Here is a 21,833-nt window from a genome sequence, read left to right on the forward strand (position 1 = left end):
GTAGGTTAAAACATTCCTTTAACACTAATGATATTCCTCTTAAAATAGTTTGCGTTTACTTTAGGCATTCTGATTATAACAAGCATATAAAAGTCTCGTCTAAAAATAACTTAGTCCATTAATTCAGCTTGTCCTTGGAGATACAACTCTATTCCACAGAAATACCTGTAGCTATTGTCCAGACAATAAGTTCAGAAGCAAATGATTAAAATCTTGACTTGTGAGAGAAATGCTTTTTTTTTTTTTTTTTGGTTTGGTTTGGTTTTTTTTTTTGTGTTTTTTTTTTGTTGTTGTTTTTTTGGTTTTTTTTTGGTTTTTTTTTGTTTTGGTTGTAATTAAAATAGCTCATGTTGTCATACACTGTGAATCTGCCATCTCAGTGACACAAACACGAAACTTTGGAGTTTAGCAAGGTGACAGGCTTGGGTATTTTCAGTAAATAAAGGCCACTGTCAAGAATCAGTTGTGGAATTTCTGTTTCCTTATCTGTGGAATGCAGTAAGTGTTCTCCGTTCATTATAGGCAGTAAGTACATAGTTTGTTGATTTGTAGAGTTTTAGGATCAATACGCCTCTTCTTGTGTTCTTGTTTCAACTACTCAAATCATCCTCTTGTATGACACATCCTGTTTTAATTTAAAAACCTGATCAGCCTTTTTTTTAAGGCATGTCTCTTAGAACTGTGACCAATGGTATAAGTTTTTTGCTGTCCTGAGTCTGCTCAACTTTTGAGTAACAGATTAACTTCTTAATTAACAGATTAAGAAAAAAATTTAAGCTTTTTACTGCAAGAAAATCCCTTACTTGTGGGGTAAAGGAAGAAAAGAGGGTGTTGGGAACAGGAGCTTGGCATCACAGAGCATGGAAGAGGCTGTAAGTTGTCTTTCAAAAATAAGAGGATTTGTAATACTGACATTTCAGTTACATGTCAGTGAGACATCTAGTATTGGGGAAGAAAAAGGTAATGAAACCAGTGCCCTGGTTCTTTAAGTTGTTCTGCTTTTCACCAGTTCACATGACACTGCTCATTATTTTTCTTTTGAACAAAATTACCTAAAATAAATACTGTGGTTTATGAGTTACCTTTTGGTTTCTTTAAAGTTTATATTCAAACATTAGAATTCTGCTGTAAATGTTAACTGTCTCTGTTTCTGCTGCCCCATGTAATAAAGCCTATTTTGTAAAGATAAATGCAAAACCTGCATATTTTATTGTGGCGGCAGCTAAAATGAGCATAGCAAGCCTAGATCCAGGTGGCAGTCTTATTGTGAGGTATTTGAGACCAGACATACAACATCAGAAAGCAGTAAAGTGTTGATGTGTACCAGGGAGTCATATTTAATAAGTCATTTAGGTGGCTGCAGTTGAAATAAGCTAGTCCCTTCCTAAATACTGAAGATCTTGGTGCAAGCAAAGCCATTTGCTTCAGGCCACTTTGGATGATGGACAAAAGTGTTTAAGTCTCTTTGAGAAGAATTAGGGAAGAAGACTTTTAAGAGTGTGAAAACAAGGAAGAAGTTGCACTGAAGAGCATTGCAGCTTACTGATTCCTGATTCAGTAGCAAAGGGAGCATGATCTGATTGAAACAACAGGAAAAGAAAATGGTTGGCATTTTAATGTTATGAGGAGTATAACAGTCTTAAAGCATCATGGCTGCCAGAGAAGTAGCCACGATGCATTACTGCTGTATGTGTTGCTGTATGTACAATGTAGTTCAGCATCACAGAGTGAGGAGTTGCTGCAAATTGACACAATGATGCCAGAAGTTTTGTATGATGTTTGACATGGGAAACAACATGGAAACAGAAATTAAGTTCAGTTTCATGGTCAGCTCTGTAGCTGTTCAGCTGGCACATGTGTATCTCAAAATACAAGCTGATAAGCAGAGATGTAACTTTCGTGTGGTCTGCATACTCCCCTGGGTACAGTTACTTCTTTCTTGCCTCTTATCTGTGTTTAACTATTTCTATAATAAACTGTTTCTATTTTCCTGTCTTGGATTGACAGCTTCTTCTGACAACTGGGCTTTATTTTTCTTTGAAGAATGGAGATTATTCACATGTCATGTAAGAGAAGGAAGATCTTGCTTCTACCAGTGCACCTGCTTTTTAACACTGCTGCTTGCTATGACTTATGTGCTCAATATGCTGTTATGATGTGAAATTTGGTGAACCTGAGTATAGTAGAATAAAGGAGAGGCTTAAGGTCAGGATATAAATATCAACAGATGTCATCCAGCAAGTTGCCTAGTTGTATGTAAGATCATGAGAGTAAGGGGGAAAAAAATCAGTGTTATCTCTTCTGAAGTTCTGATTACTGTGAAGGTGAGCAAAGAAACATTTCTCTTTGAGAAAGTCTCTGTGGATGATCTGACCAGTAACATCTTTGTTTCTCCAGAATAATTTGCACAGACAAACGGGAAAAGAAGATATGCTTTCACATAGCTTTGGTTTTTTTTTTTTTTCCTTTAGTCAACTGTTATAACAAAAAATGGAGGCTGTAAAGTGATCTTAAGTTCCTCTTCTCCTGTTTCACCAACACAGAAATGAAACTTAAACCTAGGAGTGACTTTTTTAATTTATATTTTGTAAGGAAGGTTCAGTATTTTGTTGCCATATTTAATATATCAGAAGGAGGAATGGAAAATTACACTTAATTTTCATGAGATTTAGCCTTCTAAATTTTATGTAACATTTTTTGTTTAAAACAGTCTTGAATAAATCACTTGGATTTTATTTGATACAGCCAAGATCTGTGCCAGAGAGAGTAATGGACTCAGTGGCATGTCAGCTTCCTTTAAGGAAAGAGTGTCTAGTTGCACTGGTTACATGGTACTGGTTACTAGTACTGGTTACTACTCCTGTAGCCAGCGATGTTGTAGGAAGGTGGAATATGAGCAAACAGCTGCTGCCATCCAAGCAAGCTAGGTTTGGAAAACCTTGGTCTGCTCTGAATTACATTGTTTCTTCTGATTTTATGCTGCCTTCACTGGCACCTGGTTTGATATCATTGTTTTTAATCTCGTGACTGGAAAGATCTTGTTCTAAAGGCATGATTAGATTTCATGACCTTGTATATAATGGGTTTATTTGTTGCAGGAATTCAAACACTAGTATTTAGCAATCAGCTAGAGCAGTATATCTTATCTGGTAGTACTCCAGTGAGTTAAAACCATGTAAACGTTCTTGGGGTTTTTCTTCTTAATTTCCCCCAAAAAGGGCAATAGAGTTGCTGACACAATAGATGAAAAGGAATATTTGATGAATTTTGCTGTTCATGTGCCGAAGTAGACTGCTGATAATTCAGTTCATCGAAAAAGATGAAAACTTAAAATTATCTGTTTGGTCTGGATCTGATGAATATACTAGCAGTTTTGGAAACCTTACTTTTGTGTGTCTCCTCAGGCATTTTCTTTCCTGCCTGTGACAAAATATTTTTTGAGTTATTCCTTTGTCCATGCTTGTATGGACAAAGAATGTATAAAGAATGTATGAAACTGTGAAATAAATAATTGTGTCATTGATAAATGGTTATGTGTGTGTAAGTTGGGATTTACATTGCTGCTAGCTTGATTTGTGTGGCCAGGTTTGGCAATCAAGGAAGGCCCTACTTGATGCCACATGAGCTGTTAAGATGAAGCCTGGACTCTTTCTATAGCTTCAGTGAAAAATGAGGTACTGAGCAGTTCTTCCTCTCTTAAACAAACCAACACCCCAAACCCAAGTAACCAGAAACTTCAGCAAAGGAAGATTGTCCAGTTCCTTTCGTTAGACCTGCCATGAACAGAAAGACATGTGTGAAACCTGTCTGACACCCAAACCATTGTCTTACTGTACAGAATGGTTAATGGAGCTTCCTGCTTTGTTTTTTCATTGCTTACGCTTCTCCATAGCTTGTAAGTTGCTATGAACAGAGGCACAGCACTTCATGGAAGCTTTTGAAATCAAACAGTGAAAGGGATGGTTATGGTTCTCAAACACAGTATTCTGAGAAGCAGAAAAGACCAGACCTCCTGCCATGGAGGAGCAGCTTTTCCAGTGACAGGTTATCTACAATGCAAAGTTAAGCTACTAGAAAGCAATTCCATGTGGCAGTACCTACTGTTCTGGTGGAGAACTGCAGAGCACTTTTTCCCTCCCATTTTCCTTCTTTCATACAGGAGATAGAATGAAATGCAACTAAGAGACAAGAATGAAAACAGGACAAGCTAAGCTGAATTGCCTCTGCTACCCCAGAATTCACCTGCAGAAGCCATATTTGGCTTCTGTCTCTTCCCCTTTCAGATGAAGTCTGAGCTCTGCTTAACTGCAGAAGCAGTGAAATCCACACCAAGGCTGAGAGGGAACTACCATCCAGGAAACATCACTTTGTAACACAACCACAGAACCCTTATGAAAAAGGCCTTTTTAAAAGGTTGAGCTGTAAGTGCAGGTGAAGACAACTGCAGCTGGGCCTGCTTAGTGCTAAGCTGAGCTCTTATCTGGTGTTGGTACATGTGAGTTTTACTTATACATTCCAAATGGCTTTGGGGTAAGAGAAACCTATATCCTGGGTGCAAATGTGTATTGGCAAAATATCACCCCAGGTGAGGAGCTGGCATTATTTACGCCTGACACCTTGTTGCCTCTACCTGCCCGAACAGCTCCACCTGTGTGCCTGAGGGCCAAGGAAAGGACCTGGGCTATTTCCTCCGCCTGCAGGGCGATGGGTGCTGGTCTGCCCTGCCCCTGCCCTGCCCGGCGGCGGCGCTTGCCCCGAAGGGAAAGACCGGACTAGGTCGGCGCTGCCCCAGGGCGGTGTGGGGCCGGTCTGGGGCCTCAGTCGCGCCCACTCCTTCCCGGCTTGGCTCGTCGGAGCTGCCCTCGGGCCGGGCGGGAGTGGTGGAGAGTGTGACAGCAGCAGCGCGTTTTCCAAAAGTAAAAGGGTTGGGGCGATGTGCAAGGATTTCCACAGCTGTTGACGTTCACAGGTACAAGGCTCTTTCCCTCCTCCTTCCTCGCTGCGCTTGCTGAAATGCTTGCCTTACCTGCTGCTTCCCTTCAAAATACACATCGCCGGTTCGGGGTTGCCTGTGTTAAGCTGGGGGGGAAAGCTCCCGCCCCGTGCCCGGGCGCTCCGCGGCGGGCAGACTGCAAGGACCACCGGGGCAAGGCGCGGGTACCAGGGCCTGGAGGGGCAGGCAATGGCAGGGCTGAGACGCCAGCTGTGCAGAGGGGCAGATCCCTCCTCCCACTCCGGCCGATTTCGGTGAGGAAGGTGAAATGCGGAAGCTGTCAGCCAGAACTGTCAGCAGACCGTCGGGGGTTAGCCCGGAGCATGCAGTTAACAAAAATAAACTGATGAAATAAAGCCGCCTTTCGTGCGTGCAGCCGGCGTCCGTCCTCGTCGGCAGCCGGCACCCGCTGCTGCTCTCCCGCATGGCGACTTTACCCGCCGCGGACAGGAGAGCGTTCGCCCTGAAAATCAACAGGTAAGGAAGGTGCTTTCCTCCTACCTCGCAACTGCTCCTCACCAGCCTCACCCTGAGACCCGGCCAAGGCAGGTGATCGGGCTGCGGGGGTGTCGGCTCCTCTCCGGAACACCTTCTCCCGATAGCCGGGCGGACGGGCACTCCGGATCGGGCACCCCGGCTCCGCCCGGCGGCTCCTGGGGCCGCAAGCGGCGACCCCCGGCGTGTCCCGCCTGTCCGCAGCCGTCCCCAGAGGTGCCTCATCAGGGTGCGCTTCTGCAGTACAGTTTGCGCTCACGAAGCGCACATAGACGAGGCCAGCTCTGGGTTCACGTCTTCTGGCAGGGAGGAAACGTCCCGTCTCACCCCAGCAGTTTTTAACCTGTCTGCTCTCTCCGAGCAACCCCCGAGGCGGCTGGAGGTGAGCGGAGGATTAGGGCTCCTGCTCCGCACGAACCATCAAAACGACCTGGTGCCTGAATTAGCGCTCCCAGGAAACAAGTGGTTTATGTAGCGCATCGATACTGCAGTGACATACATGCCTGGTTTTGTTGTTTGTTGTTTTTTTTTTTCTTCCCCCCTTATCATCTATGAAAAGAAAATACCCTCCTGATGATAGAAAATAAATTTACCTCTCCCCTTCCCTCCCGAAACCAAATAAATTCTAGTTCAGCGGTTGGAACATCATATTCCTCCTACTGAGCTTGCTATTTGCTAGGCTTTGGTGCCTTTCCCAGGGAAGTGCTGACTCTCGCCGGTCTGTGCTCTGTCTGGTGGCAGTAAAAAAAAAAAGACTGTTACTTTTCATATTGTTAGATTAAAGGAAAACACAGGCCTCCTTTTCAAGAGTCTTGTCATCTGAGACGAAAACTGTGTTTCCAGGGTGTTGCTGTAAGTACAAGGTAACTGAGTTTGCTGACACATAGAAGAACAAATAGCATAATGGTAATATAAACTGAGGATAGGTCTCTGTGCCAGAGAGAAAAATATGCAGAGAAACTCCACCTCCTCAGCAATTTATTGGAAGACATGGGGTTTGCAGTTACAGAGGATAAAATTAGCTCTGCTCTGATGTGCCTTTCCCATGGCAGAATGTGCATCAATGTACCTTTCCGTGTCCTTCGGGAATTAATCACAAATATATGGTAGCATATTCACTGAAGTAAAACATCATATTGAGAAGCCATCAGATGAGCAGTTCACTACAGGATCCTGCCACAACTCCTGATCATTTGGACACTTGCTTGAAGAAAGAGCATAACTGGCTGTTGTTTACAGGATTGGGTTATTTTCTTTCTTCCTATTTTTAGGGTCAGTCTTTTGGCAGCTTTTCCCAGCTGTGGTGGTGGTCACTGTTCATCTGCAGGACTAGAGCCTTACAAAGTAGTGGAATCATAACAATTAATCTGGCTTCGTTTCACAAGGGCTCACAAAAGTTTTTCTAGTAAGAACTGTTTTGAAATTAAACCAAAGTTATAATTTTTTAGATTTCTTTTGTCTCAGTAGTGAAATTCTCAATTACTCTTGTACTAAATAAAATGTTCAAATATGTTATTCGTCATGTTCTGAATATTATTTCAGTTTAACAATCTGCATATTTATTTTGCAAGTAAAAATACTATCTTCTGCACAGTATGTAGAAATTACATGTATTTGCAAGGAGAACATTATGTTGCCCTTTCTTCAAAAGGAGCAGGTTGTGTTTACGTGACTTAGGTGCAGTTTGCTCTGCTGACAGTAGAGTGATGTATCTTCATGAGCAAAGTTTTTAATGTGATGGTTTGGGGTGTTTTGGAAGTAATTTTCAAAATAAGATTGTAGGTCAGTGTGTTAACTTTCTTGCCTATGCACAAAAGGTTTATTTACAGCTGTAAAACTTTGTTCCTCTTTCTTCAGAGTTCCTGAGTTTACTTATTCAAAATGCAGCTTTTAGTGAAAGTTCAATGTTCCTGGCAAGGCATTTACAGGAGTTATTACTGTATATTGCTACTAATCCTATATAGTTACTCTCCATTCAGTACAGATTTGCATGCAAGCTCTTCTGTTCCTCACTCTTTCTCTTGCCAGTGACTTGGCTAAGCTATATACTGATTTTATGAGGACCACCAGAACATTAGGTTAATTTTACTTTTTTTAATTACTAATACAATTAGTATTACTTCATCAGTACAACAGCATCAGCTGCCTCCCTGCAAGCTATGTAAGGTGTACCCTGGTGTGTCTGGTGAAGCATGAACTATGCTTAACACTGTTCTGTAGAAAAATAGCAATGATATGATCCAAAATGTTGTGTAAGTGGTCTCACTGTGATTTAAAGTTAGTGTGAGTTACCGATCATGAGCACTGGAGCTGCAGGTGCTTCGGGAATAGCTGTTACATGACAAGCATCACATTTGTTTAAAACAAGATCAAACTTTAAAATCAGGCCTTCAACTGCCTTCAAACTTGTAAGTTGCATACGCAACCTGCCTGCATAACCACATCTTCCTATCACTTTATTCTTCCTTCCACCCATCTGGTGTCTGTTGCCCCAACCTGTTGCTTCCTGCCTTTTGTAATCCTGCAGAGACTTGCACGTATGTTTTTAATGCATGTATGAGAGTAGTTCCTTCTGTTTTAGTGGGATAACTTCTATGTGCAACAACATTCATCTCATATCTAGAAGTGAAGGAGCCCCCATGTTAGTTTAGTGTCCCTCATGTTGGGCAGCATTCCTACCACTATCACCCAGAGATAAGTTGCTGAAAATTTTGCAGGAACTCAAAGAACATCCTCTTCGAATAACAATTTTTTATTTTATTATGTGATAAATTAAATTCCAGTCCAGCTTTATATGTTCTTCAAAATGAATCCTAAAATATCACTTGGAAGTAAGTGACTTGAAAGTTGTAACTGTCTTTCTAAATCACTTCCTGCACTGAACAAGGGAAAGGGAAGAAAACCCTCACTAACGTGCAACAGTAAGAGACCTTTATGGTGCTGTTCAAGATGGTTAGGTGTCTGTGGTGTTTGGAAGCCAGCATGGGACATGAAAAAGCAAATCATCCTTGTTGAGACGAGCCTGAGATAGTGTGTAAACATTGTACTTTCCAGTCATAGTATTTATACCCAGAAACCAAGAAAGTTGAAAAATAATTTTGTAAACCAATGAAAAGAAACAGCTCATCATTGCTGAAAGTGTGGGCTCTAACATGCACCAGCTGAGCAGTGTATGTCTTGAGAGACCACAAAAGCTGAATTTTAATCGGGTTGCCTCTGCAGCGTGTTAGGATAAACACAGCATTATGGAAGAGATTTTCTACTTTTATTGCTTTTATTTGGGTAGTGTTGTTTGCTATTTTATCTTCCACATAAATCTTGCAGTAGTAGTTACTTGCTTTGACTTCAGATGAAGAAAGTGGGGCTTTAGGCACCTACCTGGAACTCTGGCCACCAGCGCTATACATGCAAAACATTTCAACACATACTGTACAAAATAGAAAACTATCCAGAGCAGCAATGCAACTCCGTAGCAGATCAGTTAGCTTTCAGTCATGCGACTCATGCAATTAAAAACCCTCCCAGTAGACATACTCCTCAGCTGTCTCTACAGACAATCAATGTCTGTACTTTACAAGTGTTATGAAACAAATTTTTAGCATTTACTTCTATCATTGCATTTGCTTGTCCCTGAAATTGTCCAGAAAGTTTTCTTTTCCTGTTCTAGTTTTAACAAGTATACTTAAGGATGAGTTTGTGTGCATAGATTCTTATTAAAAAAACCCAAACAACTGACACTACCAATATTAAAGCAAACAATTAGCTTTAAATTAAAGCTAAGATTTAATTGCAAAGCAATGATTTCAAATTTCTAAAAGCCTAAGATTAAAGTCAAACCCCTACCTAATTCTCGAATTGTACTATCAATTCTACTTTACATCAATGATAACAATTAATTTAAATTATTTCTGCCTGAAATAAAGAGGTCAGCTTAGATCTTACATTGTATGAAGTCTCAGTTCTGAAGGTTCACGAGAAGTTACCCTAAATGGCAAAGGCTATTGCAGAGGGGTCAGGTACAGTGCAAAATGGTTTCAATGGCAGAACAGGCCATTTCCTATGTACCCTGATAGCAGATTTCTGTTCAGTGCTTATAGTGCTGAGGCCAGCATTTTTTGATTGAATTTTAATAAAACCCTTGGTATATGAATATAATAAAATGGTAATTACTTTTTAAAAGCATTGTCCAGACTCATGTATAGGCCAAGCTATTTCTTTTAATTATTTTTTCTTTTTAAACTTAAAATGTATTAAATTAGCAGCAGGGAGAAGCTCAGTCCTTTGTATGTACAATGTATGTAGTAAGTGTAAAGATCTAGTGCATTTTTAAAAAGATGTGGTAAATTTTCATAGTCAGTTTCGTACATAGAATCATTAAATATTTAGGGTTGGAAAAGACCTGAAGATCATCTAGTTCCACCCTCCCTGCCATGGGCAGGGATACATAAAGTAATACATTATAAAACCCTAAAAAAATTACCAGTCTTCTAATAGCAAAAGCATTTTCCATGTGTATGCTGCATACCTAAAAAACGCATTCATACTTTATCAACTTTTAAAAGCTGCTTCTTATCAAGTATGGCATTGAGCAATGGCCTTATGTGATGTCAAGACAGTGGTAGTATTAAAAATCCTGTGCTTGTTTTTACTGAGTCAACCTAATTCAAGAGAGAGAGGAGAACACACTTGATGAAGGAGTTGAATCCTGCTTTACTCTAATGAGTTGCACCCAGGGAATCTGAGTAAGTGGGGATAACTCAAGTTAGTCTTTGCAGATTTATATTCAGGACAGTTTTTTTCAAGCAATCAAATAATAACCCATTTGAATTAATCTAAAATCCACGCTCTAAATGCACAGTGCACTATGGCTTTTAAGAGAGGTTAAAAAATTCCCATTTGACATTGCTGTGGGAAAAGGCTACTTACATACTATGTGTATGAAATAGTAGTGGGTTTGTGTTTGGTACAAAGAATATTAAACACTAATCAAAGATTAAAGACAAAAAAGCAGGATGTATGTTTCAGATGTTACATATAAAAATCTGATAGAAACAGTTTAAAGTAAATGGCCAGTTTTCTTAGTCTTCCATAAAATAAATAAGAAGCTGATTTTTTAAATCCTTTGGAGAAAATTACTTGGAGTTGCATGTGCATAGAATATAAAGCCCAGGTTTGCATCTTGAAACCATAGAAAGACTTGAGTTGGAAATGACCTTCAACAGTCACATAGTCAAATCCCCCTGCCATAGGCAGGGATATCTTCCACTAGACCAGGTTGTTCAAAACCCCGTCCAGCCTGGCATTGAGCACTGCAGTGTTCAAAGTGTTCAAACTGGAGCAGCCACAGCTTCTCATCACCCAGCTCCAGTGCCTCATCACCCTCATAATAAATAATATTTTCCTTATATCTAGTCTCAGTCTATCCTCTTTTAGTTTAAAACCATTGTTCCTTGTCCTGTCACTCCAGGCCCTACTAAAAAGCCTCTCTCCATCTTTCTTTTAAGCACTGAAAGGTTACAAGAAGTCTCCCAGGGGCCTTCTCTTCCCCAGGCTGAACAATCCCAGCTCTTTCAGCCTTTCTCCATAGAGGAGGTGTTCCAGCCCTCTGATCATTTTTATGGCACTCCTTTGCACCTTTCCTAACAGGTCCATATCTGTCTTGTGTCTAGGGGCCACAGAGCTGAGCACAGTACTCCAGGTGAGGTCTCAGCAGAGTAGAGAGGTAGTCACCTCCCTCAATCTGCTGATCATGCTTCTTTTGCTGCAACCCAGGATACAGCTGGCTTTCTGGGCTGCAAACACACATTGATGGCTCACATCCAATTTTTCCCCCACCAGCATCCCCAAATCCTTCTTCTCAGAGCTGCTATCAATCCGTTCATCGTCGAGCCTGTGCTGATCTTGGGAGTTGCCCTGACCCAGGTGCAGGACCTTGCACTTGACCTGGTTGAACTTCACGTGGGCCCACCTCTCCAGTCTGTCACAGTCCCTCTGGCATCGCTTCCCTCTAGCGTGTCAACTGCAGTACTCAGCTTGATGTTGTCTGCAAAATAACTGAGGGTGCACTCGGTCCCACTATCTATGTCATTACTGAAGATATTAAATTGTATTGGTCCTTGTACTAACTGTTGAGGACCACCACTAGTTACTGGTTTCCATTTGGACATTGAGCTGTTTACTGTAACTCTTTAGATGCATCCATTCAGTTCCTTTTCCAACTAACAATCTGTGCATCAAATCCATGTTTCTCCAATTTAGAGGTAAGAAAGTTGTGGGGGACCATACAGAAGTCCAAGCAGATGACATCTTGCTCTTCACTTGTCCACTGATGCAGTCACTCCATTGTAGAAGGCCACCAGATTAGTCAGGCACAATTTGTCCTGGGTGAAGCCATACTGGCTGGCTTTAATCACCTCCTTATATTCCATATGCTCAACATAACTTCCAGGAGAATCTGTTCCATGGTCTTACGGGGCACTGAGGTAAGGCTGACTAGTCTTATTCCTTCATACTCATTTTGTTTTGAGAGCCTTTTCATTTACCTTCAGGAAATACTGGAATGGTTGTCTTTCAGGAATATCTTTACACTTTTTTTAACACTAATTAATTTTTATATTCATTTTTTTCCAGTTTTTCAACTGAGTCCAACACGTGGCTTTTTTTTTCACAATTGCCAAAGCGTGTGTCTTCCATTTCCGTTTTACAGGGGTAGATTACAAGCTGACCAAATTATCTATTCATTTCTTTCGCAGAATCACAGAATGGTTGAGGTCCAACCCCTCTGCTCAAGCAGGGCCACTTAGAGCTGGCTTCCTAGGACCATGTCCTGGCTGTTGAAGATTTCCAAGGAGGTAGACTCAACAATCTCTCTGGGCAATCTGTGTCAGGGATCAGTCACCGTCATAGTAAAAAAAAGCGTCTCAGGGGTAACCTCCTGTGTTTCAGGTTGTGCCCATTGCCTCTGTTCCTGACACTGGCCACCACTGCAAAGAGCTTGGCTCCATCTTTTTTGTGCTCTCCCATCAGATATTTGTACACATTGATGAGGTCACCTCTGAGCCCTCCTTTCTCCAGGCTGAAGAGTCCCAACTGTCTCGGCCTTTCCTCATTGGAGTGATGCTCCAGTCTCTTCAGCAGCTTTGTTACCCTTGGTTGGTCTTTCCAGTATGTCTATGCCCGTCTTGTACTGGGGGGCCCAGGCTTGCGCACAGAACCCAGGCATGTCTCACCAGCACTGAGCAGAGGAGAAGGAAGCTCTTCAACCTGCTGGCAATACTCTCCCTAGTGCACCCCAGGATAACAGTAGCCTTTGCTGCCAGGGCATATTGCTGTCTCATGTGGAACTTGGTTGAAGTCGTAGTGTCGTAGGACTAAAATGGTCATGGTCCTCTAGGTCTTTTGGGTCCTTTCCTGCAAAGCTTTTTCAGCTGGATGGCCATGAGCAGATATTGGTGCACGAGGATGTTCCAGGTGCAGGGCTATGCACTTTTCCTTGATGAACTTCACAAAGCTCCTGTCAGCCCATTTCTACAGCCAGTTGAGGTCTCTCTGGAGGGCAGTGTGACACTCTGGTGCATCATCTACTCCTCACAGGTCTGTGTCATTAGCAAACTTAATGAGGGTGCACTGTGCCCCATCATCCAGATCATTAATGAAGATGGTTTTGGTGGACTTGGCAGTCCTCAGGTAGTGGTTGGACTTGATGATCTTAAAGGTCTTTTCTATGATTTTAGTCCAACTCATTGTCTGCTCGTCCAGCTCATACTTCACCAGCTTTAGACATGTTTCCTTTAGTCATATGAAGAGCCCAATCTCCTATGTGTTACTTCTTCCCAGAAAAAAAATCTCTCCTGTGTTCCTGACTTGCTGTAAGCTAATTTCTCTCAGCTTTTTATGGCATTATTGTCTTGGTGTCTTCTGGATTTGTATCAGCATAAGGAATTGGTTGTACATGGCTCTAAAGCAGGTGCATAGGAAGAAGACAGAAAGCTCCGCTTCTTCATACACTACTCATAAAGGCTAGTTCGCATGGCAGCCTCTGCACATAGATGCTTCACCTTCCATCCCACCACTATCTGAATTCAAGACAATCTGAGTGAGCAGAAAAGAAAAGGTACTTCTCCACTCCAAGGAAGAGATGTAACTTGCAGGAATAACAATCTTCTAAATCTACCACAAAGTCAAGAATATTAAAGTAGGCTAGGGATGGATACTATCTATTGTAAATAGCTCTAAAGGTAATGGAACTTCCTAGTGCTTGTGAGGTTATGTTTTCATCTGTCCTAAAGATAGTTCATTTGCCTTTGCTAGCGTGAGCAGTCAAATTAGGCCAAATCTATGTCAGTGCAGAGTTTCCTAACACGTTTTACAACCACACTTGAGCAAAGGACAAATTTAAGCAAGTATATGGTTTGGCAGGTCACTATGTATAATTCAAACCAATATCAGCTGATTACCTCACATTCTGGTTTGACGATTGTTGCATTTAAACCCAACTATATCATAGCCTGTCTGCTTCCACACAGCCTGTTTAATTCTACCTAGGAGTGAGTTCCGCTGTAGATCATATGACCTAGAATGTAGCTGGAGGCCATAGAAGAGACAACTGTGTGAAAGGAGGAACACTGCTGTAATGTCTGATGTAGGCTCAGCTTAAATGCAAGCTGTAATGTTTTATATAAGTACAAAACTAATAAAAAGAGATGCAAATAATGCACAAATCGTTGTCTATCTGTTCAAAACTCTGTGTATGTCCTTAAGACTTTTCTAATTCTTATGGGAAACTGTAAACATTGTTTCCTCCTCTAGCAGAGGAAGAAAGCAATATCATGTATCAAGATTATGCTATAGGGCGTTAATTCATAATGCTAATATAGGTTCCTGTAAGTAGATGTTCATTTCTCAAAGATGAGCTTATTCAGTTTTTGCTAGAGTTGACATCCGATTATCCATCACAAAGACTAAAAGCACAGACCTTTCCTCTGTACACTGGGCAAAAGATTACCACATTTCCTGCCTCAAATACACCTAACTTTTAGGAAGCAGGAAAGAAAGAGTAAGAAAATGCCCTCTTAAATGCTTTTCAGAGGATACTAATGCCTTCAGTTATTAACAGTGATTTACTTTTGTTTTGTGGTGTTTACCCCACACTTTATGTCTGCCTGCTATACAATCAAGGTGATAGTAGTTGCTTAAGTAGGTGGTTGATGACAAACACACGCCCATCCAGCCAAATCTCTATGAAAAATTACAACTGCACAAAAGATAGGCTCCATAATACAGGTGTACTCTTTATCAGCAAGAAGGCAGCTGTAGAAACAAAGTATTTCGAGAGCAGTTGGTCATGCAAGAAAATACTGTTGTTACTGTTGAGACAGATGGTATTGACTGCTGTTGCTAGCAGGAAGCTAATCTTTTCATCTGACTGTGTACTCAAGTTGTGTTTGAAATATAGCCATCTATTTTTTAATACAGTTTTTGAAGACTGGTGTTATACATTATTTGCATATCTGTTCAATCACTTGAATCAGACATAATAACCCCTGCTACGTAATTAGTGTACTGAAGCTTTTGCTTTGTCTCTGGAAGGTGGCTGGTGAGCAGGAAATGGAACTTTAGGCTCTGAGCAGAAAAACTGCATTTTAAAATCCTTCTTTAAGATCTTATATCCCTTGTGGACTTCAAATGTCTATATGCATTGTGAAGTCTCAGCTGAAGTTTATGATGAGTGTATTTTTTTATAGTGGAGGAAATCCAAAGCTTACCCAAGAAAAATGTAGCTGGAAATGAAAAACATCTTTATGTCCACCAGGTCCCACATATGAACATTCTTTTTTTATCTTTCCAAAGAGTTTTCATATTCAGACATGAAGTGAAAACCAGCAAGAAGGAAATATTTGATGATGTATTTTATGCTCTCTACTGCTTTCAGGTTTTATGGTCATTAAAAATTACAGTTCATGAGCAGAGTTCAGCATAGTTGTCCTTTTTTTTTATTCTGACTTGATTTTTTTTTTTTTAAATTTGATTTGAAAACCACTCACTATAGTGTTATCTGTAGCAGAGGGAAAAAGTCTAGCCTGTGAAAAGTGCTCACCTCATGACATAGTCACACTAAATTATTGCCGTCATGAATGCAGTTACAGAAAAATAGGCCCAGGCCTAGATCAGACTTTGGGCCAAGTTCAGGTAGAAAGTCCACAATATTTCTCCTCAAGATCTTTGTAGAATACATGATGAATCATGCAGTTTCCTGAGCTTCAATAATAATGACCTGGAGACTTTTTATAAAGGAGTCAGCACACCTGGACTTGATACTAGTATTTTTCCCTAAAGTCAAGCAAAGTAGATGAGGTAAGAGTACATTTTATTTCAGTTGTCACATGATCAGAATTTTGCAATTTTTACAATTCTATCTTTGCAGTCATTATAATAACAAAACTTCATGTTTAGAACATTGTTAGAGTAAAACGTAACCTTTCCTCAAGCTTGAAATTTTCCAGATGAATTGCAAAGTGAAATCTAATTTGTAACTTACGATATAAAATGTCTTGCATCATCCAAATGTGTTTGTGAGAGAATGGAATTTGTACCTGTAGTGATAGCCAGCAGACACAGAAATATATTCTTTTTAACAACATAGTTGTTAACATATGCCAGATTCTGTGGATATTCTGATTTTTAAAATTGTGAATGGAAGATCGAGGTTTCTAGTGTATCTTAGTTACTGCTCTGTCTCCCACCAAAGTCGAATCAAAATTCCGTGTTCTAAAAATGTCAGTACCTCTTCATGTACTTAAAATTGGGCCATGTTATTTTCAGGTATATTGCCCTAGTAGAAGATACTACATTTTCTAGTTAAATTACAGCTCTAAAGAAAAAATGTTATTCTTAGAAGTAACTGGGAAAAAGAAGAAGTTAATAGTTTTCCTCTTACAGAAAGGTGACACTGAAGCTCCACAAATCTGTGTTCTTAGGAAATGAGGGACCAAAATATTAACACAAATTATTTGTCCAGTTCTGTGCCATTTTCGTTATTTCCTTCTTTGGCTTTTGAAATACTCCCAGTGTTAAAGACCCATCTGTGAATATATTGTAAATTTCTTTGATGTTGTCAGTCATGAAAGAGGCAAAATACACATTTTTTTCCTTGTTGATAAAAATGCCAACTGTGACCTTGATAAAAATTAAAACAACCCTATAGGAGCAAGAAGAAAAAAATCCCTAAAATAATATTTATATTGTCTTTCTTATTATTCTTTATGTCTGATTTTTATCTTTTTACATTCATTATTAACGTTTGTTTGGAAGAAAGTAAAAATAAACTACATAAACTATTAAAAATTGGGATGGGTTTTGCAAAATTGTCAGCATTATGGTAGCACTTTCTTAGTGAAGTCATGATGAAGTTTAGATAATGCATATGAGCTGAAAGACAAAACCTTGCATTTGTTTCGTAATTACCCAGTTGTGAACTGATAGGATAGTGCAAGGAACACAAAAGTCTAAAAGTGCAAACTGATACATTTCTACTGCATTTCAAGTCACAGTATAAAAGGAAGATGGCATGTATGATCACTAATGCTTTTGAAATTGCCCATATCACAGTTATTAAAAGCATGATTCACAAGGACAGGATCGCAAGTCTTCGGTTCTTTTGTGTGCATGAAAATATGGTTGACCTTTTCCTCCAATACCAGGACTGGGAAATTCATTTTGATGTGTGCTTATGTCTCTTACTGAGGGAGAAACAGCACAACTGATCGGCACTGAAAAATCTTCACTGAATGAATGGCATGCTGTGACTCAAATAAAAATGAACTTCTTGCCCATTTCACTTTGTAACAAGCTGCCAGCATAACAAAGTTCACAATTTCCTCTTCTAGACATTTTTCTTTGTTCCTGCACCATCTCCTTTGAGAAGATTGCAATTAAATTTCGGCTGTCTCAAATAGGATCTTTATTGCCTTAGCTGATACACAGTCTTAATGTGGTAGACCCCTAAAAAGGAGTGTGCCAGAGGGTGTATCACCTACCTGAGCCATCAAGGAAGTAGCAGCTAGTTCAGATCGACCACTGCTGTAAACAGTGACTAACAAAGCAGAGCTCTGGTGCCTTATGGACTAATTAGAAACTTAGAAGAAAAACAGGCAGTTCCACTGGTGGCACAAAAAGACTTCTAAGCAAGATTCCCATATTTGTTAGTTAAAAATCTGGATTGTTGCCCAAAACTTTGTGTGTTTGTGGGTGGGAGTGAGGGAGGGGGTTAGGGAGTTGTTAGGTTTTTCTCTTCCAGAGTTTTTTGTCGCTTGTTTTAAGTTGTGACTAGAGAAGTTTCATATTAGGTGAAGAAGGAAAAGAAGAAAAGCTAGTTGAGAATTTTCTACGTCAGTGTCAGATGAAAGGGATTACTCCTCAGGGTAGCCAAGACAGAATATTTTACCTGTTCAGCAAAAGTTTTCACTATTTTACTTTATGATTCTGCCACCTGTATACATTTAAATGTGACTGTTTCGGGGATAGTTCTTGCAGTCTCTATTTATTTCAATTTTTTCAGTCTTTCATTGCTGTCTAATTGTGTATGCAGCTCTTGCAGAGGACAATTCACTGTTCCTCAGAGTCTGATGGAAGGGACTGTAAGGGTATTGAGGATTACTCTTCCTGCATCCCTCTAGTAGGTAACTTGTGATAGTAAGTAACTTTGGATAACTTGATTTACTAGGTATGTGAAGTATGCTTACAAAATCAGTTTTTTTCTTATGAATTTTCTATATTTAAAGCTGATCTCTCTCTGTTTTCTTATATTTCTATATTGTTGTTCTGTGTTTAAGTTTTCATATTATCTACATACTAGCAAAATACCCATTGTGCTTGCTTTTAAACAGCGTATTTGAAATAACTATATTGTTGAGCAGAATTTGCAGTGAAACTACAGAGCTTTATGCGTTATGAGCATTTATGTAATTGTAATTATAGAACCCAGTGTTCTGCACAGATCTAACTTACATTAACTTATTTTACTGACATAATTTACTTACTTTAGTAAAATAAATGGCAATTTTACCTTCCCTTCCTGATACCTCATCTAGGCCTAGCCAATAACCCAAATCTCCAAGTCCCCAGTACTGCAATGAGCTGTGCCCTGAGAAACAACTCAGAATTTGCCCAACAAGATAAATTTATTTTAAGAACCCGCAGGTGCTGCCTGTTACTTTGGTTACACTGTTTTAATATATTATGCAAACAGTACATTTTGCGTTGGAGAGTTTGTGAAATACAGACTATGTGTCAACTTTTTGTTAGCAATTCAAGAGGATTGCTGGAGGATTGCATCTACCAGTGGGACAGACACTGGTGCAATTCTGATTAAGCAGCACTGGGGGGCTTTGTTTTGGGGTTGATTTTTTTTGGCTACCCTCCAGTCCCATCTGGGTGGATCAGTAAGTCTGGTGAGTTCTGACTTTTTTGAGATTTATACCAGAGGAGTATGGCATTGTCATTCACATAGGCCCAAGGAAACACAGAGTGGAACAGTGAATTCCAATTGACTTTATTTTGCTCCAACACCATGGAGCAGACAAGGATCTAAACAGTCCAGAAAAGCTTGGGCTGCCATCATCTCCCATCTTTCCTCAGATTTACACTATCTTGCCACATGCCATGTAAACACTGGCTTACTGTGAATTCAGCAAATACAGCAGTGACTTTTGTGGACAAAAACTCCCCCAAACTTCACCTTTTCCTTTTCAGCTAGTGTTTCCTGTTTATCCTAAAAAAAGGAACAAGTGCAAACATGGGAGGTCAGTAGAACTATTAACAATGCTGAGTCCCATTTGCGGGTTTCTGAAAAGCTTGCAGTTGCCCAGGTGCTGTTCTCTAGGTGGTTTGGAGACGTAATTTATAACACTAGTGTGCTATTGTCACTATGGCATCACCAAATGGCCACTTCCAGTTTCTTGCTGTGGTTGCAGAGAGAACGTTTTTCTTACTAGCTTGTTACATCTTTCTTGCTTCTCTTTAAGCAGATCACTTCTTCTTCCCCTTATAGACATGAACTGCTCACTGTTTTCTTTACAGCTTGCTACCTTTTATACAGTTGATGACAATGCAGTAATCTCTTCTGTAACACATCTATGTTTTTCAGTCTTTCCTCACAGGTCTTCCCAGATTTTTAGCGTGCTAACTGCTGTCTTTTGAAAATATGAATTTTATTGCATTTTACTGTGTGGTACTCTTAGCACTGTCTCATTGGCTTAGACAAACAGAAATAACTTCTCTTTTTCCTCACGTACAGTACCTTGTTGTAAAGCGTCCCAGTATAATCCTTCAGAGACTGTTCTGTGGCATGGCTATTTCTGTAGACTGTTTTATTTCCCTTTTTGTATTTCTACATTTGATTTTTTTTTTCTTCCTAAGTTTAGGGGTTTACGTTTATTTTTATTGAAACCAAATGTGTTGATTTCAGGGTGTTTTTAAGATGCAAGATCATTTTGAGTGCTAGTCCTGCATTTCAATGCACTCACAATTCCTTCCAACTGTAGATGTGATCCACAAATTTTATTATTATGTTACCTATACCATCATAAGTATTGTAGAATAAAATGTGGACTGGAACTAAACTGAGTAAAAATTAACTTGCTTCTCACTATAGTACATAATTTGAAATCATTTTGCAATCTTTTGTTGACCTATTGATTACTGTACCTTGATTATGTTTTTTGACCAGTTCTGAAAACAGCTATAATGATTCCATCTAGCCACTATCTCTTTACGTTGCTTATAGGAATGTCATGAGAGATACTATCAAGGGCCTTACTCAATCCAGTTAAATTATCACAGAACAGTTTAAGATTGATTTTATGTGACTGCCCTTTGACAAATCCATATTGGATGTTCATCCTAATAATTGCCAATAATAAACCAATAATTGCCAAACTTTTTGGACAGTAGCTGACTACAGACCAATTTGTAGCTGCTCACCATACACTTCATCATGAGACTATCAATAAACAGTCTTTACTAAGGTGATACACACTTTAATGTTAAGTGATATGATTTCAGAGTCTCTTTGGTCACATTGCTTCAGCTGGAGACTGCAGTCTGGGATCTGATACTCCAGCTACTCATAAGTTGATTGTTCAGTAAATTGCCCTACTACCTTTCTGGGTGTTAGAGACCAGATGACTGGTAATGACTATTTGAGTCCCCCTTTCTGGAGATGCAGTTACCTTTTTTTGCTTACATTTTTCAGTGTCTGCTTTGTGTTCATGCTTCATCACTTGCCTTCTTTCCTTATTGTGTTTTAGCACATAGATAGACCGTCCTTGCTGCTAAGGGTGACTGTAAAGCTCTCCTCAGAATCAGACAAGGCTGCTGTACTGGCAGTAAGGGTAAAATTGTGTCCATGGCATAGGTGGACTGCAGCCTTCATAGAAGCGGGAATAGAAGCTGGCACAGAACCTAGCTCCACATGTGCTAGGACCACTCATCTCTGACCATAACACCCACCTTTTCTCCATGCTTTTGGTTTAGCATTTTTTAGCAGCTGTGTCTTTCCTTTACCTATTCCTAGTAGATCCTGCCAATTGCCATTGGACCAATTTAATTTGCAGGTTCTTTCTTTGATTATTGGGGAGACTCTGGAACCAGTGCAGTGCTTTTGAGAAACAAATTTCCTCTCATTTAGCTGGGCTTGCAAAGGCTTTTACCAGACAGCAAATTTGCCCTTCATGTACATGCATACTTCCTCTTTTGCAGATGAAAATTCTTACGATTTCCTCTTCAAAGAATCTGATGACCCCATGTCTGGTGTAAATAAGAGATGCCTTGCATCATTGTTTACAGCAGCAACTTCTGCAATACACTATAATACAGTTTTTAACATGCATTAAGCCAACATCTGCTGATACATCTATTATTTACATCTGTAACAGATACATCGGCACAGGATAGAAACCTTTCAGTTAGAAGGAAATCAATAATTTTGAGTAAGAGTTTTGTATTATACCTTGCTATGTAGATACATGATCAGAGATTATTTGCAGTGGGAAGATGAGTAGCAATACCCTTGATACACAAGCAGCTTTTCTTTTTAAAACAGGGAAAAAATAGATGCCTGTCTCTTAACGTGAGGAGAACAGCATTGAGCAAAGTTTAGGTTTTTGTCATGCTTGTTAAGCAAAGCAGTAGTAAGATTGTCACAGAATAGGTATAGTAGTTGTAGAAATCAAGAGGCCACAGAGGAGAAAAGGTTAAGGCCAACCAGGCAAGCTGTCCTGTGGCATCTGATAATTCTAAGATGCCTGTTAATGCTTGCTGGAGTTGGAAGAGAGTCTCATATGGAAGA

General features: G+C 39.9%; 1 protein-coding gene across 1 annotated transcript in view; it reads left to right on the top strand.

Moving 5' to 3' along the window:
* Positions 1 to 5,406: 5,406 nt before the first annotated feature.
* Positions 5,407 to 21,833, top strand: part of DOCK8 (dedicator of cytokinesis 8) — a 90,199-nt gene continuing 73,772 nt past the window's right edge. The window contains exon 1 of the mRNA XM_080637645.1: positions 5,407 to 5,470. Coding sequence (XP_080493771.1) covers positions 5,418 to 5,470 — 53 coding nt within the window. The 5' untranslated portion in view covers positions 5,407 to 5,417. The remainder of the gene's footprint in view (positions 5,471 to 21,833) is intronic.

The sequence above is a fragment of the Psittacula echo genome (assembly GCF_963264785.1).
Source record: "Psittacula echo genome assembly, chromosome: Z".
Classification (NCBI taxonomy): domain Eukaryota; kingdom Metazoa; phylum Chordata; class Aves; order Psittaciformes; family Psittacidae; genus Psittacula; species Psittacula echo.